Genomic DNA, 27,675 nt, shown 5'->3' with positions numbered 1-27,675 from the left:
ATTTCCACACTTTTGGCTGAAAACACGCCAGATTTCCTGACGTCAGCGGCCACATCTGCACCACGAGACTCTCAGTGGACTTTCCCTGCGGAGACTGTGTTTGTGTCCCGTAAGACCCGGAGCCACAGTCCCTCACCTGAACCCACTCATTCCAACCCAAAGTGTCTTTTCCTGAACCAAACTACAACCGCACACTGACAACTGACATCATCATATATGATGTGTGTGTGTGTGTGTGTGTGTGTGTGTGTGTGTGTGTGTGCGTGTTTGTGTGTGTGCGTGTTTGTGTGTGTGTGTGTGTGTGTGTGTGTGTGTGTGTGTGTGTGTGTGTGTGTGTGCGTGTTTGTGTGTGTGTGTGTGTTTGCTGGCTGTAATGTTTCCTTAGGCATCCAGGCAGGCAGTGAATGAATGAATCTGTCAATACATAAATTAATAAATGAATACAGTTTATTTTAATTTCATTTCAATTAATGAATAGATGGATGAATGAATGAATGAATGACTGAATCAATACATGAATGAATGAATGAATGAATGACTGAATCAATACATGAATGAATAAATGGATGAATAAATGAATAAATGAATGAATTAATGAAATAATGGATAAATGAATGAATAAATGAATAAATAAATGGATGAATGAATGAATGAATGAATGAATGAATGAATGAACGGATAAATGAATGAATAAATGGATGAATGAATGAATGAATGAATGAATGAATGAATAAATAAATTAACGAATGAATAAATGAATGAATGAATGGATAAATGCATGAATGAATAAATGGATAAATGAATGAATAAATGGATGAATAAATGAATGAATGAATGAATGAATTAATTAATAAATGGTTAAATTAATGAATAAATAAATGGATGGATGAATGAATGAATGGATGAATGAATGAATGAATGAATGAATGAATGAATGAATGAATGAATGAATGGATAAATGCATGAATAAATAAATGAATAAATGGGTAAATGAATGACTAAATGGATAAATTAATGAATAAATGAATGAATGAATGAATGAATAAATGAATGAATAAATGAGTGAATGAATAAATGAATGAATAATGAATGAATAAATGAATGAATAAATGAATGAATAATGAATGAATAATGAATGATTAAATGAAAGAATGAATGAATAAATGAATGAATGAATGAATGAATGAATGGGTAAATGGATAAATGAATGAATGGATAAATAAATGGATAAATGGATAAATAAATGAATAAATGAAAGAATGAATGGATGGATAAATGAATGAATAAATACAGAAGTAAATAAACCAGTCCAGCCCTCATCATGGTCAGAACTCATGATGGAGGATTTGGCTTCAGAGCTCTCTGGAGGGTCACAGCAGCGTCCTTGAGCTCATTACGATGCTACTGGTGGTCTTTTCTTTGAACTTATCTTGAAGTTGCACCGGTCTTCTCTTGCTCTCTGCCTGTTGTGCTTGGAGCTGACTAAAGGACGCTGCCAGATCATTCTGGAGCTTCTCAATCACCTTCTTGTGCTCTCCAAGGTCAGCTGTCATTTCACTGATTGTGACTTTCAGCTTTGTGTTTGTCTGCTGGAGCTCGCTCTGTGACTCCTTCAGATCGGCCACTTGTGTGTTCATTAACTCCATTTCTACATAAAGACTGTTGTTCTCGGCCTGCTCCTTCTCAATGGCCTCCTCAAGTCTGCTGTGAGCTTCTGCATCGTCCTGAAGCAGGTTTTGATGGATCTGACTCTTGTTTAGGGCGGCCTTGAGTTCATCTCGCAGCCGATTGTTCTCAGAGGCCAGGTGTTGGTTTTCCTGAGTCTGAATCTGAAGCTCGTCTTCAAATTCTTCTGGATACTCAGACTGCAGGAACTCTAAGATGTCCTCCACAGCTTCATCCATCAATTTCTCCTTCACTTCTTCTAAAGGCTGATTAGCTTCCTTGCTGATGTCCTCCTCCATCTCCTCCCCTATCTCCTCCTCTATCTCCTCCTCAGTCTCCTCCTCTATCTCCTCCTCAGTCTCCTCTTGAGAAGAAATGTTCTCAGAGAGATGACTCTTTGGGGTCCACGGAGAGTCCAGGGGAGGCAGGGAGAAAAGTCCTCCTGATCTGTGTTCCTCCATTTTGTCATCTTGAAGAAACAGAACTTGTTTGTTCTGACTGGAGGGCTGATCCTGAACCTGGTCCTCAACCTCGTCTGTAAACTCCCGAACCTCCTCTCTGATGTTGTTCTCTAGAGCTTCCTGAAGACCAGAAGATTCCTCTGATGTCTCAGATATGTCGCTCTGTGAAACACAAAAATCATCATTTTCACAACCCTTTAACCCAGATGTATCACCTGCAACATCTGGATCTCTTACAGTTTTGATGTGTGTGTAAAACATGAGTGTCACTAATTTCTGTCTTACCTCCTCAAAGGGAGTGTAGCAGTAGTCTTCTCTGCTGGAGACAGAGGGCTGATCCTGAACATCATCCAGGAGCTCGTCTTCAACTTCTTCTGAAGGTTCACAAGTTTCCTCGCTGATGTCCTCCTCCATCTCCTCCTCTATCTCCTCCTCTATCTCCTCTTCAAGCTCCTCTTCAAGCTCCTCCTCAGTCTCCTCCACAATGGGCGTCAGGGAGAAAAATCGTTGTGATCTGCGTTTCTTCATTTTCCGATCTCGAAGAAATGAAGTGTCTTTGTTCTGACTAGAGGACTGATCCTGAACCTCCTCTCTGATGTTGTTCTCTAGAGCTTCCTGAAGACCAGAAGATTCCTCTGATCTGACCGTAAGTGCCTTGATTGGGGCACACTGAGCCTCGTCAAGCGCTGCTGTTTCTTCGAGCTGACTAGAGGACGCTGCCAGACCATTCTGGAGCTTCTCAATCACCTTCTTGTGCTCTCCAAGGTCAGCTGTCATTTCACTGATTGTGACTTTCAGCTTTGTGTTTGTCTGCCGGAGCTCGCTCTGTGACTCCTTCAGATCGGCCACTTGTGTGGTCATTAACTCCATTTCTACATAAAGACTGTTGTTCTTGGCCTGCTCCTTCTCAATGGCCTCCTCAAGTCTGCTGTGAGCTTCTGCATGGTCCTGAAGCTGGTTTTGATGGAGCTGACACTTGTTTAGGGCGGCCTTGAGTTCATCTCGCAGCCGATTGTTCTCGGAGGCCAGGTGTTGGTTTTCCTGAGTCAGAAGGTCCATTTCTTCTGCTTCCTTCTGCTGCTGGCAGACAGCAGCTCTGTAGTCAATCTGGAGTTCACAGTTTTTCACTCTCTCTTCTTTGAGGTCCTCCTGCAGTGAGGAAACAACGTTGTCCTTCGCCTCAATTTTGCTTTGGACATCTTCAATGATGGACAACATGAGTTTGCTGTTCCTCCGACTTTCCTGCTCATGGATGAGTTCCTTCAGTGACTTGATTAAGGCACAATCAGCTTCGTCATGCTCTGCTGTGTCTTTGTGCTGACTAGAAGATGCCTCCAGATCCTCTCCCTTCTGCACTGAAGCTTCTTCCTGTTGAGCTTTGGTTCTTTCTTCAATCTCCAAGGTCTCTTCAACAGCAGAGGGCTGATCCTGAACCTCGTCCATGAGCTCTTCTTCAACCTCGTCTGTAAACTCCCGAACCTCCTCTCTGATGTCGTCCTCTAGAGCTTCCTGAAGACCAGAAGATTCCTCTGATGTCTCAGATATGTCACTCTGTGAAACACAAAAATCATAATTTTCACAACCCTTTAACCCAGATGTATCAGCTGCAACATCTGGATCTCTTACAGTTTTGATGTGTGTGTAAAACATGAGTGTCACTAATTTCTGTCTTACCTCATCAAAGGGAGTGTAGCAGTAGTCTTCTTTGCTGGAGACAGAGGGCTGATCCTGAACATCATCCAGGAGCTCGTCTTCAACTTCTTCTGAAGGCTCAGATGGCAGGAACTCTAAGTTGTCCTCTGCATTTGCCTCCATTAATTTCTTCACTTCTCCTGAAAGCTCACAAACTTCCTCTCTGATGTACTTCAGCATCTCTCTTGTCGTCTCCTCCACAATGGGCGACAGGGAGAAAAATCGCTGTGATCTGTGTTTCTCCATTTTATGATCTTGGAGAAATGAAATTTCTCCTTTCGGACCCTTTGGGGTCCACAGAGAGTCCAGGTGAGGCAGGGAGAAAAGTCCTCCTGATCTGAGTCTGTTCATTTTTCTTCCTCTTTCCTTCCGTTTCTTAAAGGAAAGACAGAATCTTCCTGTCCTTCTGGTTTTTACGTAGCTGGGATCAAACCTGGCTTTCGCTTTTCCTTGACTAGATGTACGAAGTGTAACACCTCAACTGATGTGATGTGTTTCTCACCAGCAGTAGACAGGAGAGTGAGAGAGATCTCAGTAATAGACATCTTTAAAGCAGCGTTCACATTCTGGAATACAAATCAAAGCGCCAGTTCAAGACTCCAACAACAACATTCTGTCCTCTGCCTCCCATCAGGTTACAGCCGTGCTCATAGTGCTGGTGTCATTCATCCAGTCACATATAAAATCCAAACCATCTGCAGATCAAATGAGATGTGTGAGAAAGTGAGTTTATTGTAAGTCCTCTTCCGCACAGTGCAGCTCCTGCATGGAGGCCAATGTTTTAAATATGAAACAGTAAAAGATGATTAATAGACTTTACAAATGAAAAAGTCAACGCATCTGTGTACAGTGCTGATCATTGCCATGTTATTGTCAGGCAGCAGCACCTGTAGACGTCAGTAGGTGTCAGTGTTGCTACACGAGTGAATCTGAGGGAAATCTCGCGAGAACACGTCACATAACGAGAGTCTCTGTGTACAAGATGGCGGCAGACGACCGTGTGTAGCGATATAGTGAATCTTAAGTGATATTTCTGTATGTTTCAGGTGAGCTGGTGGTGTTATAATGTGCTCTGGGGCTATGATAATGTTCACACTGTACTTTCGTGCTGCTGTTTCCCGTTCTGTCATCTTAATGGCTGTGTGTGCAGTTTAGGTTAGCATGTTAGCGGCTAACGCGGTAATCTGAGCGCGGGGCGGCGGCCATGACAATGAGGGAGCCCGCTGACATTTACATTTTATATGACTGTTAAGTAAGAAATATGACGTTTTAAATGTTATTCACGTGCAAATGTAAGATACATGTTAACCATAGAAGAGTTTGACATTTGTGTAGAAGATGGAGGCAGACGACGCTGCCTGACGTCATATTTCTGTATGAACTCTTGATTCATGTGCAGCAGCAGACTGAGCCGCTGCCACTCAAACATTATTATATCATTTTAATATTAGAGCAAATTTGCATCATCTGAAAAAATCAGCTGTGAGACACCCTCAAAACAATCAGTCAGTACAACCAGAGGAGGAGGCAGAACCGGTCCTGTTCTGGAGCCAGGACCGGCGCTTTACCCGCCCGGAGTCCATACAGAGTATTATTGAGTATCTGATATTAAATGTACTCGAGTATTAAAAGTATATATGTACTGTGTACTACGGGTCGACTGATTATCAGAATCACTGATCACAATCTGATTGATGATAAATTAATTTAAAAATATGCTGCTTTGGCTCTGATGCAGCATGTAATCTGTAAAGTAACAAGTAACTAAAGTTATCAGATAAATGTAATGGAGTGGAAGAATAACAGCTCAGAGTGTTTGTTCATTACAAATACTTCATTACTGTCCTTCAGTCCATGTCTCAGGTATCTGTCCTGTACCTGAGTCTCTCTGAGACTTTCCCTCTCTACACCTGAACACAAACACCTGAACTTTCTCCTCCTCACAGCTTCAAACAGCCTCGTTACTTTACTGTACATGTCTGTACTCCATTACTTTTACTGGAGTAAAGAAGTTGTAGTATAAGTGTATTTCACTTTTTACTCCACATACTTGATAGTTGTAGTTACCAGTTACTTTACAGATTCTGAGAGTAAATGTACTCAACAAACACTGAGCTGTTATTCTTCCACTCCACTACATTTATCTGATAAGTTACTAGTTACTTTACAGATTACATGCTGCATCAGAGCCAAAGTAGCACATTTTTAAATTCATTTATTTTATCATCAATCAGATAAAAAAGTGATTCTGATAATCAGTCGACCCGTAGTTTACAGCATATACATACTTTTAATACTCGAGTATATTTAATATTAAATACTCAATAACACTATTTATAGAGGATTTTCTAATTGTAAAAATTCCCACAGACTTGGCAGCTTCTCGTAACACATCGCTCCAAATAATCCAACAGTTTTATCATAGAAAAAGTTTTAATGGCAAAACATGAACTGTAACATCTGTATTCTTTATATTTTCATTTTTCTTACAAAGTCATCAGATAATCTGACAGATTCAAACCAGCATTTCAACGTGTTTCTGTTGTGTGTGTGTTGTTATATCCAATAATAAATATATAATCCTCCAGTTCAGCGCAGGTGACGGTTCCAGCAGCCGTCTGATTGGTTCAGCAGTAACGTGGCCCCGGCTGCGCGGCGTCAGACGTACAGGAAGCTGTCGTGGAGGTCGTCAGCAGGTCGTGGTGAACGAAGGCTTCCCGGCTGCCGAACAGACTGGAGCTGCTGGCGCTGACGCCTCCGACAGCGGGCAGGTAGGAGTGATGGAGGATGGGCAGCTGCACAGACAGACGGCGCCACACGCTGAGAGAGACGACAGGAAGGAGATGAAGCTACAGAAACTACAACCACAGTGAGACTCGTGTCTGCTTCAACTGCTGCCAGAGTTACTTTATTACTGTAAATACAGTAAATATAAATAATCCAAGTTAATATCAGATCAAGTTTAAGTGTTTCCAGTAAAAGTACTCTTCCATCCAAACGTCAAACTCTTCGGTTAATGATTTATCTAAATTCTTAATAATCTGACCATCGGACTCTGAATGAACAAAGTTTGTGAGTGTGTTAATCGTCGTCTCTCTGAATTAGCCTTCGTCTTTCCTTTAGATGATTCATTTCAGCATAATTTGTTTTTATCGTCTTTATCTGACACTGGCAGTCATGAAAAAAACAGGAATGAAGGGCACTGACCAAAGTCTCAACTATTCCATCGTTAGATTGATTTACATAAGAGCCAAGTTTCCATTTGAATTTGGAGCAAATTTCATCAAAATTTCCAGAAAATCATGAAAAGAAAATGGACTAAAGGCAACAACTGTAATTAAACTGAAACATCTAAATGTTTCTTTGAATGAAATGTCACCAAACTGTCTGTATCAATATTTTTCACGGTGCTGTATCAAAGTTAGGAACCACTTTTTTAAGATCTTTTAACACTTCTTTAAAGGTATTTAAGAATTGGCCACCTGTCGAATTCATACTCACAACACAGGGGGCAGTATATCACCATCGCTAACTGCTGCTGACTGTCGCTGCTGTTAGCTTGTTGGCTCAGTTAGCCATTCATCACAGGGAGCTCGGAGCACCAGGGGAGTGTTGGTGTTTCAGTGCGAGCACATTAGCTTTGCTTTGCTAACTGGTTAGCATGCTAACTTCAGTGAATATCCCCACAACACAGTTCACAGACATCATCACTTCAAAACAGTTATTTCTTCAGCCTGTTGATTTTTTTTTAATACATTTTTTAAATGTTTTCCTTTAACAAAGATATCGTGTGTAACTGTAATTACTGACTTTTACCTTTTGGCTGAACTGTTTCTTTAAGCTTCAGTCTAGTTTTATATCACTGTCTCTTGTAGAGCTACCTGAGGCCGCGACAATAGAAACACAGAAACAAAGGATGGTTCCAGTGTTGTGAATGTTTGGGTGTTTGGACTCACTGGTCAGGAGAGTTGATGCCGTCTGGACTTGTCGGTTTCCTCTCAGGACACACCTGAGCTACATGAGTCGATGTCACACATCTGACGTCACCTGCCAGAGAAAAAATACAGTCGTCAGAGGGAAATGTTGATTCTGAAGGAAGAGTTTGTTAGTTAATGATGTGCAAATATCTCCTGAGCTGTTAACAACTGTTGGGTCAGGACGTCGTCTCATTTAGTAGATTTTTGCTAGCAGTTTCCCCCTGCGTCCACTCTCTGTGCTAAGCTAGGCTAAACTCCTCCTTATGCTTGTTTGTCGTTCTTGTGTTTGAGAGATGAGATCCGGTCAGTGTCGGGGTGAAGGTCTTTGAGGTGTTTTTGATAAAAGAGAACAACGTTAGTTCACTCTTTGGTTTCAGTGTCTCTGTTTAACTTCATGCGTTTGTTACCGTCGTGTTTCTCTCTCTTCAGTTCAGGAGCAGCTGACTCAGATGTTTCAGAGAGCTGCATGGTGATGGTTTCTATTTCCACATCGAGCTGCAGAGACGATAACACACAGCGCTGCGGTGTTAATTCATCTGACATCACACCAGCCTCGTCTTCATTAACGTTTCTGTGTCCTCACCTGTGCAGTTTGACTCTTCAGCTCCTGGTTCAACAGGCTCAGCTGCTCATCATCTTCATCTTCATCCCCCTCTGCAGCTTCACTCTGCAGCTCGCTGTTGTCCAGCCGCAGAAACTGCAAAGAAATAAAAACACAGGAAAAATCCTCTGAGAGTCCCTGTTTAGACCCAGTATCACAGGTGTGAACGGCCCCAAGACGCATCGAGGACACATGTGAGATCAGATCACATTCACCTGACCACCTGCTCAAGTGACCTCTGTGAAGAAGAAGAATCAGAAGGAGCAGGAGGAGACAGACCGTATCACCACACTCCCTTAACAAATGTAGTGATTTTAAGAGTTGTTTCACGAGGAGAAACTTAAACTTTGTGAAACAGCTACGACAGATTCTGAATCATTGTCTCCTTCTTGTAAATTCAGCATTAAATGAAAACAGTAAGTTGTGTGTTTCCTTGTAAAAAGTGTCAGTTTGTGGCAGCATGGCTGCACCAGCCTGTCTGCTTCTGTGTCTAAAGTGCTAAAGTCTGACCTGCCAACATTTAGCAGCTGTTTGAACACACTGTTTACACTGATTTCACCATTTACACTCAATTTATGAAAGAAGAAACATTTTATTGATCTAAACATGTCACATTTTACAGAGACACTAAACAGTAACCAGTATAGGCGACTTCTTTGTCCCCAGACTCCCTTAACAAATGTGTCAGTTTAGTGAGTTGTTGAGTTGGAGACACTTTATAAACTGTGTGAAACTCTGTCTCTGACTGATTCTGACTTATTTGTTCCTTCTTGTAAATTCAGCAAATGTTCTACATGAACTTCTCTCTGTCTTTGTGTGAAAACATGGAGTCTGTTTGTCCCAGTGATGGACGGCTTTATTTCATATAGAGCAGGAAGTGACATCAGACCAGGACAAATGTTAATGTCAGCTGACGGACTGAGAGCTGAACTCTGGGATCAGATCAATCAGGACGGATGTTAAAGGTGTGATCAGGACCTGAGGGGGTCGACCTCACAGTCTGCTGTCTGAGTATGGACACTGACAGAATGAAAACAGAGCGTCACACTGACCTTTGGTCCAAACACTGAGCTCAGGATGAACATGTTACAGCAGAGGATGAGGACGCTGGTCAGACAGAACTGAACAGAGGGATTGTGGGTCGTCAGCAGTGATCCCGACACTCCTGAAACACTGAACACCATCACAGCAAACACACTGAGCGTGAGGTGTTCGCTGCTCACATGATCCGCCTGCACAGCCCTGATGCTCCAGGCCAGGAAACATCCCAGACCCTGAAGGAAACACAGCATTTTATTTTAATGCAAACACACGAGGTGCAGCTCTACATCTCATTTCTGATTATGTCAGTATTTGAACAATATTAGTTCATTCTTAAACACAAACCGACATAAACAGATTATTGACAGACCTCTTTAATGTGCAACCAAGAGCAGGACATTTTACAGTGTTAAATAAAGTCACTGCTGAGAGAAAAGACGAGCGTGATGTTTCCTCACTGATGGTAAAGATCTAAGAATGAAAACATTTTCATTTTCTGGTGTGAAATTAAAATTGAGTCCTGAATTCTTGACGACTTTGAGAGCAACTGGCCGTGTAACTTTAGATGAGGTGTGGTGTGGTGTCAGTCCTGACCATGAGAGGTCCTTTGCATCCGCAGACGGCCGTGAGCCACAGCTCCATGTTGACGCTGCTGCAGTGTTCAGAGTACGGACGCACAACGGCGTCCTGAGCAGCGTCGCTCTGAAACAAACAACAGGAAACACACAGGTCACCTGAGAGACGACAACAAGTTCAATAAACACATCAGAGCCTTCACTTCCTGTCGCCCCTCCTGTGGTGCTTGTACTCCAGTTTCCATTCTCTGTAACTGAATACTTCTACTCCACAAATAAAGTACTTTTTACTACACAAGATCTTAATCTTACTGTATAAAATCCATGTGCAGAGCTTGCCTGAGAAAAGTCATGTTTTTAAGTTTTCTTCAGTATCAGTAATCCAGTGACAGTCGTCTGTACATCCACAGGTTCACTGCTAACAGGAAGTGCTAACAGCTGATTCTGCATAGTTTTAATGAAGTTTTTGATAATGACTGAACTTCGATTTGTGGGAGAACTGTTCCTTTAACAACGCCTACAAAGCTTGTCTGTGTGTTTATGGGAGCACTTTGTTTGCACCTTTGTACGATGATTATACTCGTTTTAATGTACTTTCTTCAGGTTGTCCTCTGAAATTGATTTGCTGTGATGTCTTGTTTTGAAGTTTGCTTAATCTCTCGTCTGCAGAACAAATTCACCCTTTACCATAAACTCTTCTACATCTGCCTTTTTGTCTTTTTAACCTCCAACCTCATCCTGTTGTCGTTACCTCTGCGTAATGCTGCTGCACCACCCATCTGAGAGGGTCCAGGATTTGCCAGGTGGTTAAAACAAACACATCGAGCAGGAGCATCCAGAGCACCACACAGCCTCCTCGCTGCTGCTGCTGGAAGTCACAGAAACATTTTACTGTCAGCTGAATGATTTTAAAAACATGTAGAAGTCAAATTAAGGCTGGGCTGGTTGTGATTTAACCTTCGGTTCGATGCTGCACAGTGAATAAACCCTCCATGTTTTGGTGAAGAGCGCAGCGAAGCCGACCGCGTGTCCCACAGAGAGAGTCCACAGTCGAACCTGTCGGACAAACGCTTTCCTTCAGACTGAGGCAGCGCTTGTGTTCAACTAACAGCTCGTTAAAGTCACCATGTGCACAATTCTTCTGATTACAGCATCTTTGAATTATTTTTTTGATTTGTTCGTAGAAACTTTAGTCAATCCTGATGAATAAGAAGGACAGAAGTGTTTAATTTGACTTTGATCGATAAATATTTATATTTACAAGTTTGTGCACTTTTATGTAGCTGTATATGAATAAACTGTACTGTGTTTATTTATGTGTCCTGCTGCTCAGAACTCACAGAGCAGAGCAGCTCAAGTGTCCAGTTGGACAGCGAGGCTCCGTCCAAACCGGAGGTCAGGACCGAGGAGGAGGACAGCAGGATGCCCAACAGCAGCAGCTCATCCTGGGATCCACTGCGTGATCGCAGCAGCCTGCAGGCGCAAACAGAAGAACCAGAACCAGAAATCGGGTTTAGTGGCAGGTAGGTTGACACACACGGAGTTTGCTTTGGTGTTTTGATGCATGACGTTCACAATAAAAACATAGTGAGAGAAAAGAAAGAGGAAAAAGTACTGCAGAAGTCCAGAATCATAAATATAAAATAGAAATGTACAGTGAGAAAAAATATATAGATGATGTTTACACCCTGGGTCGAGCTCGAGCACCCAGTTCAGATGAGGTGCACGCTAATGCTTTTAGCTTAGCAGCTACAGTGAAGAGTTCCTCTCTAAAAACTGTAAATAACATCCATGTTTTATACAGTCTGTGGTGAAATACAAGAGCTGATGAGTGTTTAAAATGTGTAATAGGAAGTAGAAGTTAATAGAACAGGAATAGAAGTTGTACCGGTGTTTACGGTTGATGAAGGTGAAGAAGAGGACGGTCAGAGTGATGATGATGGTCACAGCTGCAGCTGAGGAGACGATGACGTACAGGAGGAAGCTGACATGCTGCCGCTGTGGAACCACCAGAGTCTGGTCTCTGGCTGGTCCTGGACCTGTAGGAACAAATACACGCTTTATCATGACTGATCAATGGCTGATCAATAATCAATGTTCCTTAGGTGACAGTTATTAAAAATAAGGTGTAAAGTTAGAGTTTAGTGTCTCACCTTTAAACTTCAGCTGCTGGTTCATCAGTCTGAGCTGCTGTGTGGAAGTACTGAACTCTCCGACCAACACACCGGTGCTGCCTGACACACACACACACACACACACACACACACACATAGTACACATGCTGATTGATAACAACATGTGAATATGAACACACACAGAGCATCATGTGACTTAAAGCACCTTGAAACTGGATCAGCTCGATCGACGTCATCCTCTCCCCGTTACGAAACAACACTGGACCCTGAAACAACACAAGCATTTAAAACACACAACGCACAAATCCCACAGATGTGTGTTTCATGTGTGTGAAAGGGCTGTTACAGGTGTGTGTTTCATGTGTGTTTCAGGTGTGTTTCAGGTGTGTTACAGGCGTGTTCATGTGCTCACTGTGAGTCCTTCAAACTGCGTCTGCTTCACGGCCTCCAGCAGCATCTTGTAAACTTCCTCCTCGCTGACGGTCACGTTTCTCTGGACGCTGTACTTCTCTCTGTGCTTCACAGCCTCCATCACCTGACTCAGAGCTTTGGCAGCGACCCAAACAGCGTCATAGGCGAAGGCGTGGAGGGCGTTGACCTTTGACCCCTCCTGGAACAGCTGTCTGAGGTAGGAGTCCTGGTAGTCCTGAGGGGTCTGCAGAAAACTGAGGTGAAGTCACTTTGTCGACATAAAGAACCTGACACAAGAATCACCACTTAAGGACTATTGAGTAGCAGCTTTCAGCCACATCCCACTGTCTTCATCAGTGGCTTGGGTTTGCTGCCATAGTCTATATTATAATGTAACAAGAGGAGACTTATGTCAGTGAGAAGGTGTTAGTGGTTTCTGACCCGTCCAGAGACTCCGGCTGTGTTTTTGGTGCTGAGCTGTCTCATCTGCAGCCTGATGGATCCGTCTGCAGCCGTCAGCAGACTGTTGGCCGTGCAGCCAGAAACCTGCCACCCCAGCCTCCATCCAGCTGTTCCTCCATCAGCAATGATCCACTGGTACCGAGCTCCAAACAGGTTCAGTCTGTAGGCCTGAGGGTCACAGAGACTCAGTGCGGCTGCTCACTGGTACTGTTACTGTTTGAAATGAATCCTCTCTTAACAAAAAAATTATGTCTCTTTTAACATCCTGAAATTAATCTGAGTATCATGATACGTACTAATATCAGAAAGTTGTATTATCATATTTATCTTTTCCACCCTGACCGGCTGCACTGTTGGAAACCTCTTTTTTTAACAGGTTTTGTGTTGCAGCCATCTGATCATCAACAGAAACACATCAAACATCGGTCAGACTTCAGTTTTAATTCTAGTTGTGGTTCGACTGTTTTTAAAAACACTAGATATGTCTACATTTGGCGGAAATCAAATAACATCAACATTTTTTGGTGACATCCAGCTCTTGTTTCTACTGAAACTTATTGTAAGATATGTTATGTAGGTATAATTTCTGTTGAATTTAAAACTTAATTTAATGTTTTCCTGCATCATCATCTTGTTTTATAACTTTTAAAATAAAAGATTAATGCGGAAGAGTTGCAAAGAACGTTTACTGTTAAACAACGTCTTCTCTTAAATTTCTGATAGTACAATGTGTCCAAAGGTATAATTAATATTACTTAACATTTTTGTCTATGTATTGTTGTATTTGTTGCCTTAATCCTTAAAAATACTTTTAAACGTTGCAGTCTGAGCCATCTTTAGTTGTGCACTTCATTTTTCTATGACTTATTTTGTTGAGGAAAAAGAGACTGCACAGTTTGAATCCACCCACTGAACAAAAACACATCTAAAAGGCGTCTATAACGACATTAAAAAGATTTCCACTGTAGAGCCAGAATGAACGTTTGTAGACGTCTTTTCAATGTTACAGGGTTCAAAATGAAAGTTTGCAGTTTTACAGTGTAATTCTAGACATCTGTTCAACTTCAGTCACAGACGTCTAAATAACTTTTTTGGTTCCAAATTAAAGCTTTTGTGACGGCCAAATTTTACTTCATGTAACAAAAGTTAGAGGGAGGATTCAAATTCATTCAGTTCATTCATTCACATGTCTTGTGGATATGTTTTTGCTCAGTAGGTCCAATTCACAGTCGGGTTTATTTGACTTTGATGCAGGAACAAAACTGGACCGTTAAACAAGAAATAACGATCTGATATTTATCGTGATAATTATCGATATCAACTGGTGTGAACATTTTAATCATAATATTTTTGGCTGTACCACTCAGCCCCCTGGACCAGGCAAGATCAGCGGTCATCCACTCAAAGCGTAGAAGAACTGAGTCCTGTGTTCACTATATTTTTAACAATCCAACAACAAACTGGAAAACTATTTCTTTTCGGAGCTGCTGTTGACATAAAATTGGATGAAAACATGTTGTCTAGAATAGAAGCGTATGTTGTGTCATTAAGATTTCCCTTCCTGACATCTCAGAGGCCCAAAGCAGAGAAAACAGACCTCAGGGGTGTCCACAAACTTTTGACCAGATAGTGTACTTACACAGCAGAAAACCTGAGAGGTGGACTCCTCGTCGAACTGTCCGATGATGATCCGAACATCATTTTCCTGCAAAACACAGAATCACAATTAATTAATGATACTCGTGTGGATTTATCTTCACTCCTGTTTAACAGCCAGACTGCAGCAGTGATCCGGAGGTGACCTCCATCGTCGGGTCTTTCTGTTCTGTAATGTTGACTGCTGACTGGAGCTGGAGGGGAAATGTACTTTACTTTATGAACGTAACGTTACAGAGAGGAGACAGAGAACCAGAACCAGAGTCTCTGCTGAGTGCTGACTTCACTCAGAGGCTGACCTGACTGAAAATCTCTCCTCACGTTATGTTTGGTCTCGTTCTCAGCCTTCCTTCCTCTCTCTCTCTGACTCTGTCCTGAAGTTATAACGACAGATGGCTAGATGAAACTCACTGTTACCTTGAGGAAACTTGTGGATTTCTTGTTGGAAACATTTGGGATAATGTAAGAACTACTAAATTCCTTCATATTATATTTTTAAATGTACCTTGAGCCTCCTCAGGCTGCTGCAGACGTCTTCAGAGAGAGACTCTGTGGAAACGAGCTGAATGTCGGCCTTCAGCAGCTGTCGGATCAGATCCTTCTTCATCTGCACAAACACAGAAAATCACATAAAGAAAACGGGAAGCAGTTGTGGAGCTAAAATACAGAGAAAGGGTCATTAAAACGCAGCGTTGAGCTTGATGGAGGTGTCCTCACCTCTGAGAGTCTGGGTCCTTCCTGTGTGATGAGGCCGACTCGGCTCCACTTGTGGCGCTGCAGCAGCTTCACCGTGGCCTGGTTCAGAGCGCGGTCTGACGGCACCGTGCTGAACAGGTTCCCATACCACTTCCTGTTGGACAGACTGGGGGACGAGGCTGCAAAAGAGACCTGGGGACATCAGAGGACATGAGTTACCTGTCACCATACCTGACACAGCACGAAGTCTGAAGGGGACCAGACGTGTACCTGCACCAGGTTGAGAGCTGGCAGAGAGCGAGCGATGAGCGCCGTCACAGATGGACACACCCCTCCAAACACCAGCAGGTACTTCGGCCCCGCCCACATGGCGTCAAACAGAGCTTTGAGTGCTGCAGCAGGATCGCACTGTGAAACACGACATACTGACGTCAGTGTGATGAGGAGGATCTCATCTTTACCACCTGTGACCCTTTAAATCTGACAGTGTTGACTCATGACGCCTCCTGACTGATCGCAAACATCTACCGGTGGTGACCAGTTCAACCAAAGAGTGATTTTATTTTATCTTTGGACGCCCGAAGAGGTGAAAATATCAAATCATTCATGTTTTATGTTACAGAAACATTATTTTCCTGGTCACTTTAAAGTAACAGTTCATCAAAAAATGTCATTCCAGTCATCATCTCCTCCCTCCATGCTGATGGAAAGTTAGGTCATGTTTCGTAGTCCACAAAATATTTCTGGAGCTAAAACATAAATAAATAATTTTTAAAAAACAACCACAAACAAATGTAATAAATGAAATGTCTCCATACAGCTCTGCTGCTGTAGTCAAAGTCTCCAGAAGTCCAGAGATCACAAACTGATCTGAGAAGACATCCAAAGAAAAGACTGTTTGGATTTCAGTCCACAGCTACTTCAGTCACCTTAAAAGTCTTAATTATCTGGCCATGAAAAATATTTTCTAAAGCCAAATGAACAAACTTTGTGTGTGTTAATGGTCGTCTCTGAATTAGCCTTCATGTTTTCAGTTCATCATTCAGTTCAGTTGTTTTTATTCAGTGATTATTTCTCAACGTATCTCGTCTTTATCTGACAGCGACAGTCGTGAAGAACGAGGGGAATTATTTCATCATTAGACCACTGAACCCATGTTTCTGTTCGACTTAAGAGCCGAGTTTACATCTGAATTCACTTTAAATTTCCAGAAAATCATGAAAAGAAAATGCGACTAAAGTCTTTAGAAACACACAACAATTAAACTAAAATATGTAAATGTTTGCAAACTGTCTGTAGTGAGTTTACAGAGTGACTCGAATCCCAAACTGAGTAGAAAAGATGTTTTTTACAGACTGGTCGAGCTTGTGCACACTAACACTGTTAGCTTAGCAGCTACAGTGAAGACTTCATCTGAATAAATGATGTAAATCTAGTCTCGTCAGATCAGGTTGATCTCTGTGATCACAGCAGACGAGCTGCATGGAGACATCTGATGTTTAAATCATCTCCAGCTGCTTCAGCTGTTCAGCAGAACGCTGCAACTCTGTTTTACTGTGAAGCTCCAGAAATGTTCTGTGGACTACGAGACTTCACCTGACTTTATATCATCAGGAGGAGATGATGACTGAGCCTGACTTTATATCATCAGGAGGAGATGATGACTGAGCCTGACTTTATATCATCAGGAGGAGATGATGACTGAGCCTGACTTTATATCATCAGGAGGAGATGATGGCTGAGCCTGACTTTATATCATCAGGAGGAGACGATGGCTGAGCCTGACTTTATATCATCAGGAGGAGACGATGGCTGAGCCTGACTTTATATCATCAGGAGGAGACGATGACTGAGCCTGACTTTATATCATCAGGAGGAGACGATGGCTGAGCCTGACTTTATATCATCAGGAGGAGATGATGGCTGAGCCTGACTTTATATCATCAGGAGGAGATGATGACTGAGCCTGACTTTATATCATCAGGAGGAGATGATGACTGAGCCTGACTTTATATCATCAGGAGGAGATGATGGCTGAGCCTGACTTTATATCATCAGGAGGAGATGATGGCTGAGCCTGACTTTATATCATCAGGAGGAGATGATGACTGAGCCTGACTTTATATCATCAGGAGGAGATGATGGCTGAGCCTGACTTTATATCATCAGGAGGAGATGATGACTGAGCCTGACTTTATATCATCAGGAGGAGATGATGGCTGAGCCTGACTTTATATCATCAGGAAATGATGACTGAGTTTTCCTTTCTGGTTGAACTGCTCCTTTAAATAGACTGTCACATAACAAACCTCAGCAGACATTTTTTAGCGATCTACAAGGAGAACATTTGGTTGAACTGCTTTAACCTTTGACAGACTGAAGAAGTGGTTGTCTGTCAGGATCTCATGCAGCTCTGTTCAGAAGTCTGACACCAACCTTTGAGTCCAGCAGCTGGAGCTGAATCTCATAGTTTCCCAGCGGTGGTGGTTGTCTCTGCAGGTCCTGCAGAGCCAGTCTGACAGCGGGGGCCAGGGCGGCGGTCAGGTTCCCCCTCCCTGACCCAGAGCTGACGGGCATCATCCACAGCACAGGCAGAGGGTGGCGGACCTGAGCCGGCACCGGCCCGACCACCATCCAGCAGAGAAGCAGCAGCCTGAACGCCTCCAACCGTCCACGACGCTCCATTCTCTGCACAGACTTTTCCTCTCTGATCCTCCTGCAGGGAAAACTCTAATCCTCTGAGAGCCTGAGGAGGCCGACTGAGGAGATAAAAGGATCAGCATGGACACAAGATGTCACCAGGATCCTCAGCACAGATGGTTCCTGCACACAGAGGACGGCTTTCACCACAACAATGCCTCTTTACTTTAAAGAAGGAGACGACAACTTCAAACCATCTGCATGTTTAACTCACTTTAAAGTCACTCTGTGACTGTGACTGTCAACTCCACCAGTTTTACACTTAAAGGAGCAGTCTGTAGTTTTGTTGAAGAAAGCTCTTCACTGACTGAATAAACAAACTGACCCTAAAGGACAAGACAATTTATGCTGTTTTACTTTGTTTATATGAGGCGGACCCTGCCACCTTCCTAGCTTCTAGCTAGTAAATATTAACATTCTGACTTTGAATTTCTTCTTCAGAGCTACACAGTGCTCCTTTAAACCACCTGCATCTTGACCTCACTGTGTCTTTAAGGGTGACTGCCTCCAGTGATGTCATTCAGTGACTGAGTTGCATTGTGGGTAACGTAGACAGCAAGTTTTGAAAAGCTGGTCTCATTGAACTGCTGTAACCGTCGGACTCATGGACAGTTTAAAAACAAATGAATAAGATATTGCTTTTTTTTATTCCACATTCTTTCTTTTCAAAAACCTGCTGCCTACATTACCCAGAATGCAACTCAGCTTACATGAGTACAACTAGAGCACAAGCAAATTCACGTCTTCTCTTTACACCGAGTTCAACTTCATGAATATTTTGCTCGAGCAGGTGTTGAACATTCACCTGACTTCACTCGTGTCTTGAAACCAGAACCTGAGGAAAGTCCGACGGTATCCACTGTCCACTGGGGACCATAAAAGATCTGTTCATTTCTGATAAACATTACATTTCTCTTTTCTGTTCCCTGCTGTCATTCTCTGTCAGGACGGACAGACCTGCTGCTAGTTTGGCTGAAAACACAAAATATGATGTCGGCCATCTTGCCTCATTTTCCATTTTGTTTGTAAAGACAGAACATGGACAGAATTTCACTCTGTAACCAATTAAATCTCTTTAATTAACTTTCTTTGACTCAGAAAACACATTTTCAGAACTCAGGTTTGAGTTTATACTGTAGATCCACAGAAAACAGATCAGGACTCAAAATATAACAACTAAAAAACAGTAAGGAAAGAAAGAGCTGTTGATGAAAAAATACATTAAATTAAAGAACTGAACAACGGTTGCAGAGTGTCTTCATGTTCCTTCACAGCGTTTTAGTCTTTATGTCTGTTCAGTTTGTAAAAGTTAAATCAGCTCTGTCCTTTAGCTGCCTCTCTGGACCGTCCGGTATGGCGGCCGGGTCCCTTCCCTCTGCCGCCGCCGCCTCCTCCTCCTCCTTTCTTCCTCTTGTGTCCTGGTCTCTGTCCGGTGAAGCCTCCTCCCTCCTCCCTGTTGGCAGACTGAGCCCACAGGGTGTCATAGCGGCCCGGTGCCTGGTATCCAGGCTGGCTGCAGTCCAGTGGTTCCTGTGAGAGGAGGATCCAGATGGCGGGCACGTTCCTGTTGACTGTCAGGCTGTCGAGGCCGGCGGCGGGCTCCAGCGGCTCCCACACCTCCACCACAGTGCTGTACAGCAGCCTGGTGAGCTGGTGGAGACCCTTCAGGCGCCGCTTCACGATCTCAGCGCAGGTGATGGCTTTAGACACGCCCTTACCGGTCGCCGTGAAGACGATGTGTTTGCAGAGCGGCCGGCCCCGAGCTTCCTGTTGTCCCTCCACAGCCACGCCCCCTTCCTCAGACAGGGGTCGCCCCTCATCGTCAGCTGCTCGGGGTTTGGCCTCCATGCGGTTCAGAGCGTAACGCAGCAGGTTGCGGATCTTGCTGCCATCTTTGACGCGGACCTCTGGCGTGTCAGGTGGGAGACCGGAGAACGGACAGACAGACGGCTGCTCCTCCGTCCGAGCTTTGCTGTAGTTCTCCATCTGCAGACAGAGGACAGAACAGACAGGCACAAAATCAATAAGATCTCTGATATCAAGATCACAATATGACAGATGAACAATATAGTTTATCTGATCACTTTGAACTGGTTTGACTGATTGACTGATTGATTGATTGATGGATGTCTATCAGGGACACTGTGCTGGCTTGAGTTCATTATTCAGTAGATGAAGATAATAGTCAGACAGCTGCTCATTGCAGCAAACTAAGTTCCTTAAATTAATTTAAAAAAGCAGATTATTAATGTACAACAGTAGCCTGCGTCTTTCTGCCACACGGTGGCGCAAAATCCCTCAAATCTTCCAAACAGCAGACTCCTGACAGCGGAGTCCACGTGCATGAGTTCTGATATTGATCAGGACAACAGGAACTTTTAATGTGAACATCAGCGAAACCTCACTGGCAGATATCTGCAGTAACGTTATGGACGCTGTAGGTAAAGACCTATAGAGAGCAGCACAGTCCAACAAAGATTACAAAGCTGCAGACACTTTGCCTTTGAGTATCGGGAAGTAGTCTTTTCCTAGTTTCTCACAGATAATTCGGGGTATAAATAATTAAATTCCACGGTGAAGTGAGAGTTACATTTGTGTAAAGATGGTCATGGCGACACGTTAAGAGAAGACTGCAGTAAGAAGGTAAACTGTACAATTAAATCAAAACCAACAGTGCTTGGTGTATTGGATATATGCCGAATTAAAGAGGACATTATAATGATTCATCAACTAGTTCCGTCTTTTTCTGTCATGAGTGCAGCGTCACCGGTGACGAAGAAAACGTTAAATCTACAGTGTTTCTAACGGGGAACGGCGCTACAACTTTTCTGGATGTTCCCGGCGTCTTAAAGGCTCGACAAACGTAAAACGGATAAAACAAGGTGGAAGTGAACTTTCACTCTGAAATGATCCAACAGAGACTCCACTTATTTCAGCTAATGTTTGATAAACTGACAGAAAACTGAACCGAAAGGGTGTGTTAGCAAGCGGGGCTAAGCTACATGCTAACAGCCTTAGTTTACATTCACGGAAATGTGCCGAATGCAAAAACACAAGAGATTCAGATTCTGTGTTATAATGTCAACTCACATGTGAATTACAGGTTTAAAATCTTACCAGACGGGTTTTTATTGGCTACTGAACTCTCCACATGTTTACTTCAGCTGCGACGCTTTACGCTGCCGCACGTCGATGCAAACTGTCGCAAACTGTCGGGTTTCGCGGGATTACGGCCACAAAATGGAGGCGCTGAGCAGAAGAAGAACGGCGCAGTGACGGTTCTCTTCTTCTTCGAGTCGTCACTGTAACTACGTTCAGGACCGCAGCGCCACCTATCGACGTGAATGATCGTAAGAGCGCGAACAAGACGTATAAGAAACCTTTTAAAGGTTTATTCCACCTAAATTCTACTTTCTGACTCATTAATCATCGATTTAAAGGTTTATTTCACCCAAATACTACTTTGCCTTGCAGTTCACCTTGGTTGCAATGATGTGCAATTTGTATAATTAGCAGAAGAAAAAAAAAATGTACAGTTGATACCTCCATGTAAAAGGTGCCCTGAGAGACAAACAGAGACTTCTGTTATGATGTGATGTGATATAAATAATATTGACTTGACTAAATTTTAAACAGATGTTTTAAAGGTTAGAAAAAGTGAAGACAAAAAGAGACAGGGATGAGACATCAGACTTGTTTATAACATCAAACTTTATTCACTTTCAGTAGTCAAACTTATTTGTTATCCGTCTCACTCCCACTATCTCCAAACAGTCCCACAACTGCGGCCCTGAAACTACAGCTAAACCCTACTCGTCTTTACAGCAGTGGAGCTTACATTAGGTTTGTCCTGAGGGTGGCGCTAGAGGAAATAAAATAAAATCTCTCTGGGGGAGAACTTCATGACAACCTTTTACCGATCAAGAAATCTATCATGTTATCTATCTAAGATAACACAGTGATGGACAACAGGACGGACTAGTGTCACAAACAAATAAAAGGGAATGTTGTTCTTCAGCAGTCACACAGGACCAGCTGGAGCTTATTGACTCCATCAGTTCAAGCTGTCTGAGGGAGAGAAAATGTTTGTGTGAGCTGTGTGAGTCCGTCCACTATGAATCATTGTCTTTTTTTTTAACTTGTGGGATTTAAAAGTGGATTTATCTTCACTCCTGTTTATCAGCCTGACTGCAGCAGTGATCCGGAGGTGACCTCCACTGTCGGGTCTTTCTGTTCTGTAATGTCGACTGCTGACTGGAGCTGGAGGGGAAATGGACTTTACTTCATGAACGTAACGTTACAGAGAGGAGACAGAGAACCAGAACCAGAACCAGAACCAGAGTCTCTGCTGAGTGCTGACTTCACTCAGAGCTTCACCTCAACTCTCTAATGTGTTAAAGTTTTCTTCTCGTTGTGTTTGGTCTCGTTCTCAGACTTCCTCTCTCTCTGACTCTCTCCTGAAGTTACAGCGACAGACGACCAGATGAAACTCACCGTCACCGCGAGGACACTGGAGGATTTCTCTGGTTTGATCTTTGTTAGAAACATTTGTGATGATGTGAGAACACAACTCAACAACATGTGGAACAAAGGTCCAGTGGTTTTTGACATTTAAAGAAATAATTCTTACAGAATATATCTTTAAGGTTAACAACAACAACAACAATGGGAAAGGATGCTAATATTTTTGACATTTATTGAGAAATGTTTGATTCTGACACGTTACATTGGACTCGTGATACAGTATGTATGAATCATATTTGTTGTAACTGAATATTTTGAATTGATTTTATTTTCTGTTGAGCGTTGCCATCTCTTCTGTACTGTATGATTAATCATTGATTTAAATCGATGGATTTCTTGTACAGGTAAACATTCCCGCTGATGTATCTCTCCTCCTGCTCGTCCTTCCTGTCTGCCTCAGTGGTCAGATATGAGTTTTCCATGTATCTGTCCGTCGGGTTGTTTCCCACCAGGCTCCACAGTCCCTCGTCCTCCATCAGCTGCAGCTCTCTGTCCAGATCCTTCTTGTATCTTTCTTCTCTTGCTCCTGGGTATAGACCTTTTGCTATACAGATGAAACCTCCTGCAACAACACAAAATATTCAGCTGTACTGACACAAAACAACTACAAAGAAACACAACAACTACAAGATACAAAACGAGATGCAAATAAACCACAAAGAACTACAAAACAAATACAAAGAGACAAGACTACTACAAACTGATACAAAACATCAGAAAAAACACAAAGAGAAGAATACTACAAAGACACAAAGCAATATACAAAATGACACGTAAAGCAACTACAAAGACAACGCAACAATGACAAGACATAAAACAAACACAGGAGACACAAAATTAGACACAAAACAACCACAGAGATACAAAACAACTACAAAAAGATGCAAAACAACTATAAAAAGACAAAAGACAACTTCAAAGAGACACAAAACAAACACAAAGAGACACAAGACTACTACAAACTGATACAAAACATCAGAAAAACCACAAACAGAAGAATACTACAGAGACACAAGACAAGATACAAAATGAGACCCAAAACAACTACAAAGACAACGCAACAATGACGAGACGTAAATCAACTACAAAGAGACACACAACAACAATAGAGATACAAAAGACAGTCAGAGTTACAGTACCGGCTGAATGTGAAGACGCATAAGCTGTGCAGACTCATGCTAACAGGTGATAGCTGGTTACCTGGTTTGGTGGCGTGGCAGAGCTCCCTGACAACACTGACGGGTGCAGAACCGGGATTCAGAACACCGACGAGGATCACCACATCAAACATACCTGAAACCATCAACAGAAGAGGAAGAAGAACCAGGTTCACTTTCCAGAAGTCTTCCTGTTTCATATTTTACTGTTTCAAACCGGGCTCACCCTGTGGGTTCACCATCTGCAGGGACAGGCACCGGGCTCGTGTGCAGCGGGCTGTTGTTGGACTGTGCTAGTCATGGATTGGCCATAACGGCATCATGTTTGAGCATAAGATGGTTCATAAGAGTACTACACCACCTTTGGCCAAAGGTCAATAATGGACTTTGTCATATCATCAGATCTGCGGCTGTATGTCCCGGACACTCGGGTGAAGAGAGGAGCAGAGCTGTCAGCTGATCACCAGCTGGAGTTGAGTTGGATCAGATGGACACACCAGGTAAACCCAAACAAGTAATGAGGGTGAACTGGGACGGGCTGAGTCCATCATGTCTCCAACTCCCAGCTCCGGAAGATTTTCTCACACATCCTTTCTCACGAAGGTTGGAGACATGAATCTGAGTAGGAAAGAACACTTTGAGGAGCTTCTGAACTCTACCAACACATCGAGGCAGAGTCTGAAGACTCGGGGGAAGACGTGACCACATCCATGACAGAGAGAGAGGGTCTAGAGAAAAACCACACCCTAACAAATAGTATGAACATTTCAGAAAAGCTGACGACCATAGCCATTTTTTAAATAAATATGACCTGTAGGCCCTGGTTTTTGGAAGCTCCATGCAATGTTGAACTGTGGCCCAGAACGGCTCATCTAAAAGAGACTATGTATGCCATGCTTGACTCAAGTGGCTCCCGTGCTGGGCTTAGCATGGAGCTTGCTAAGCCTCAGCCCCGGCCACCCAGCTCTCAGCCCAAGCCTCAGCCTTCATCCAAACCTGCTACAAACACACCTGCGCTCCTTTCTGTAAGGCTAAGTTTTGTCATCGTCCAGCCAGCACCTGCACCAGCCTGCTAACCCCAAACCAGAGACAGGTCCTGGGCTGGCTAGTCTCCAGCCTGGTACACCTCCGACAGTCCCCAGTAGTCTCCTGTCGGCCATCATCCCTCGAGCTCCTGGGTCGGCCGACACCCGTCTTGTCTAGAGCATCATCCTGGGTTGGCCAATGAACCTCCTGCTTCTGAGCTGGCCGACATCTCATCTGTTTCTGGGTTGGTCAATGCTACTCTTGACCCTGGGCCTCTTCCTGGGTCGGCCGACACCCCTCCAAGTCCTGGGTAGGCGATGCCCCCTCATGCTGACCTAAAGTCAGAGCTCCAGCTGCCCTACTTATACCCTGCCTCATGGCCCAGTCCTGCTCCTGATTCTGAGCCTCTGTGCATTCACTGTAGTTATTTACTGAATAAAACCCTCATCTTTAATGATCAGCTGGGAGGGAATCAGTGTGTTTGCATGTGTGTGTGTGTGTGTGTGTGTGTGGGTGTGTGTGTGTGTGTGTGGGTGTGGGTGGTTGGGTGTGTGTGTTGTACCAGTCTCTGCAGGCAGCCGTTGTGTTCCCAGTAAGGCCAGTCTGAGGTCCTGGTAGAGGCCGGTCTTAACAGCTTGGTCCAGCATGCCTTTACTGCCGTCCACTCCCACAAAGTGCCTGAAGCCCAGTTCAAACATCTGAACACCAGAGGGAGACAAACAGCACCAACAGTGAGTCTGAACCTGTAGAAAGCAGCCCAGGTGATGTCACAGGGATCAGGGAGCAGCTGGAGGGTGTGGCTGGATCAGGTTCGTGATTTTTCTGAGTGTCATTGAAAAGTAAGGCAAGGCAAGTTCATTTATATCGCACAAATCAGACACAAGGCAACTCAAAGTGTTTTACAGGGGCAGAAATATTACATTAAAAGAAATTAAAAATTGCATTTGAAAGACATTAAAACAAAACATTAAAACAAGTTCAGAAATACGACAGTAGGCTAATATAGAATAGGTTTAAAAGAGACAAGAATAGAAAATAAAAGTCACAGTGCAGTTCAAAGCCTTAAAATTGCTTCAGTGAAAAGCAGAAAGGTCTTCAGTCTTGATTCAACAGAGGTGAGAGCTGGAGCAGACCTGCAGTTTTCTGGGAGTTTGTTCCATAATAACTGAACGCTGCTTCTCCGGGTTTAGTTTTGACTCTAGGGACTGAAAGCAGACCTGTACCTGACCACCTCAGGGGTCTGGATGGATCAGAAACCATTCAGTGCTTTATAAACCAACAACAGGATTTTGACATTTATTCTTTGACTGACAGGAAGCCAGTGTAAAGATCTGAGAACTGGAGTGATGTGATCTACTTTTTTGGTTCTTGTTAGGACTCGAGCAGCAGCGTTCTGGATCAGCTGCAGCTGTCTGATGGACTTTTTAGAGAGTCCTGTAAAGACACCGTTACAGTAGTCGAGTCTGCTGAAGATAAATGCATGGACAAGTTTTTCCAAATCCTGCAGAGACATAAGTCCTTTTATCCTGGATATATTTTTAAGATGATAGTAGGCCGACTTTGTAATTGACTTACTGTGGCTGCTGCAGTTCAGGTCTGAGTCCATGATTACACCGAGGTTTCTGGCTTGGTTTGTAGTTTTCAACATTACAGATTGAAGCTGAGCAGAGACTGTGAGTCGTTCTTCCTTGGCTCCAAAAACAATTATTAAACAATTATCTTTGTTTAACTGAAGAAAACTCTGACTCATCCAATCATTGATTTGTTCAACGCATCCACTCAGCGTTTAGAAGTAGAAAGCATTTATTCCTTCATAACTGCACAAGGATTCTGAATAAGCATTCCTGAACCATAATGACCTTATTATGATTGTTCTTTGTGAACCTGAGTGGAAACGTGCATCTTCAGTAAAACTTTGAATTGAGGAAACGGAAAGTCACTTTTTTGTATTTCATTTCAAAGGAACTGACAAATGTTTGAAATAAAATAATTGCATTTACTTTTCACGTGTAGAATAAAGTCTTTATGTTTTTAAATTTGGAGTGAATCATGAAGGTTTAATACATGTGTGACTGCGTTAAACCTTCAAAATAATATTATTAAATGGTTCATTTGGTCGAAGTAATGCTTGTTCAGCACTGGATTTCATCCCTGAAGACGTACTTAAGGAAAACATTTAGTGAATGAAGACGTGTTATATCTCAAAACTGAGCCCAACATGAAAACATGCCGTCACACCTGCAGTCTGCTCTGAAATGGACTTTTGTTTCTCACCAGTTTAGCAACCAGTCCAGTGCCACAGCCGACATCCAGAACCTGAACCTCCTCACGCCTCCCGCAGAAGTTGGCGTTCAGGAAATCTACAGCCAGATGTGCTGGTCTGTAGTTTATCATCATCATATCCTGTTAATGGTACATGTGTTAGTTCTCATCAACCAGTGACCGATGACACACACACAACACCGTGACTCAGAGCAGTAACAGTTAAAGCCGATCAGCTGAAGATAAATGTGAAACTTCTGTGATAACTGACGAACTGTTCCTGATCATCAGAACACAAACGTTTCCACAGACGTGGAGGACGATGAGTTTCTGTCACTGACCTGTTCGTACGTCTGAGCCCAGCGGTCGTAGAACTTTGTGGTCTCCTTGGAATTGGCGTAATCACAGGACCGAATGGACCTCTTTATATCGTCCACAGTTCTGCTGCAGTCAGCCATGATGACGAGACGACTTCAAACCTGCTGCAGGGAAGAAACTGAACGTGTTGTCAAGACGACAGATACTGTGAATCCTAACTGTCAAACCTGATCTCAGTCATCATGTTACAAGTGTAAATATTCTGAACCTGCATCTTGAGATCAGATCTGAGACGATTCTGATCTGTAGATTTCTG

The 27,675-nt window shown here is 43.1% G+C and overlaps 3 protein-coding genes across 3 annotated transcripts; all 3 read right to left on the bottom strand.

Annotated features, from left to right (window-relative positions):
- Positions 1–6,406: 6,406 nt before the first annotated feature.
- LOC141011540 (gamma-aminobutyric acid type B receptor subunit 2-like) lies at positions 6,407–18,057 on the bottom strand. Its single transcript, XM_073484705.1, has 19 exons — positions 17,809–18,057; positions 15,643–15,780; positions 15,394–15,564; positions 15,182–15,283; positions 14,660–14,725; positions 13,000–13,188; positions 12,560–12,802; positions 12,353–12,413; positions 12,166–12,246; positions 11,901–12,051; positions 11,353–11,485; positions 10,970–11,068; positions 10,764–10,874; positions 10,032–10,139; positions 9,443–9,670; positions 8,379–8,492; positions 8,241–8,290; positions 7,775–7,813; positions 6,407–6,638 (listed from the first exon to the last, which is right to left on the bottom strand). Exons 1-19 carry the CDS (start codon positions 18,055–18,057, stop codon positions 6,446–6,448), a joined length of 2,526 nt encoding a protein of 841 aa, XP_073340806.1. The 3' UTR covers positions 6,407–6,445.
- A 1,063-nt stretch (positions 18,058–19,120) lies between these two features.
- On the bottom strand, positions 19,121–21,278 carry rpp25l (ribonuclease P/MRP 25 subunit-like). The gene is made up of 2 exons (XM_073485618.1): positions 21,190–21,278; positions 19,121–20,058 (listed from the first exon to the last, which is right to left on the bottom strand). The coding sequence occupies exon 2, from the start codon at positions 20,056–20,058 to the stop codon at positions 19,387–19,389; it is 672 nt and encodes a 223-aa protein (XP_073341719.1). The 5' UTR covers positions 21,190–21,278; the 3' UTR covers positions 19,121–19,386.
- Positions 21,279–22,872: 1,594 nt separating this feature from the next.
- On the bottom strand, positions 22,873–27,499 carry LOC141012534 (methyltransferase-like protein 27). The gene is made up of 5 exons (XM_073486041.1): positions 27,383–27,499; positions 27,054–27,182; positions 25,342–25,477; positions 23,797–23,889; positions 22,873–23,158 (listed from the first exon to the last, which is right to left on the bottom strand). The coding sequence occupies exons 1-5, from the start codon at positions 27,497–27,499 to the stop codon at positions 22,908–22,910; spliced, it is 726 nt and encodes a 241-aa protein (XP_073342142.1). The 3' UTR covers positions 22,873–22,907.
- Positions 27,500–27,675: the final 176 nt, after the last annotated feature.

Source organism: Pagrus major, chromosome 17 (genome assembly GCF_040436345.1).
Source record: "Pagrus major chromosome 17, Pma_NU_1.0".
In the NCBI taxonomy this organism is placed as follows: Eukaryota; Metazoa; Chordata; class Actinopteri; order Spariformes; family Sparidae; genus Pagrus; species Pagrus major.
Note: the sequence above shows the minus strand (reverse complement) of the source record. Positions and strands in the feature narration are given on the sequence as shown.

Bases quoted from the DNA above. Each gene is read 5' to 3' on its own strand.
- LOC141012534 (XM_073486041.1), bottom strand. From the start codon at position 27,499: ATGGCTGACTGCAGCAGAACTGTGGACGATATAAAGAGGTCCATTCGG. The intron at 27,183-27,382 runs GTCAGTGACAGA...TACCATTAACAG, and splicing joins GGGCTCAGACGTACGAACAG to GATATGATGATGATAAACTA. The intron at 23,890-25,341 runs GTACAACACACA...TGATGGTTTCAG, and splicing joins ACGGCTGCCTGCAGAGACTG to GTATGTTTGATGTGGTGATC.
- LOC141011540 (XM_073484705.1), bottom strand. From the start codon at position 18,057: ATGGAGCGTCGTGGACGGTTGGAGGCGTTCAGGCTGCTGCTTCTCTGC. The intron at 15,565-15,642 runs GTACACGTCTGG...TGATGTCCCCAG, and splicing joins CAGCTCTCAACCTGGTGCAG to GTCTCTTTTGCAGCCTCGTC. The intron at 12,803-12,999 runs GTCAGAAACCAC...AGTTTTCTGCAG, and splicing joins CAGCCGGAGTCTCTGGACGG to ACCCCTCAGGACTACCAGGA.
- rpp25l (XM_073485618.1), bottom strand. From the start codon at position 20,058: ATGGAGAACTACAGCAAAGCTCGGACGGAGGAGCAGCCGTCTGTCTGT.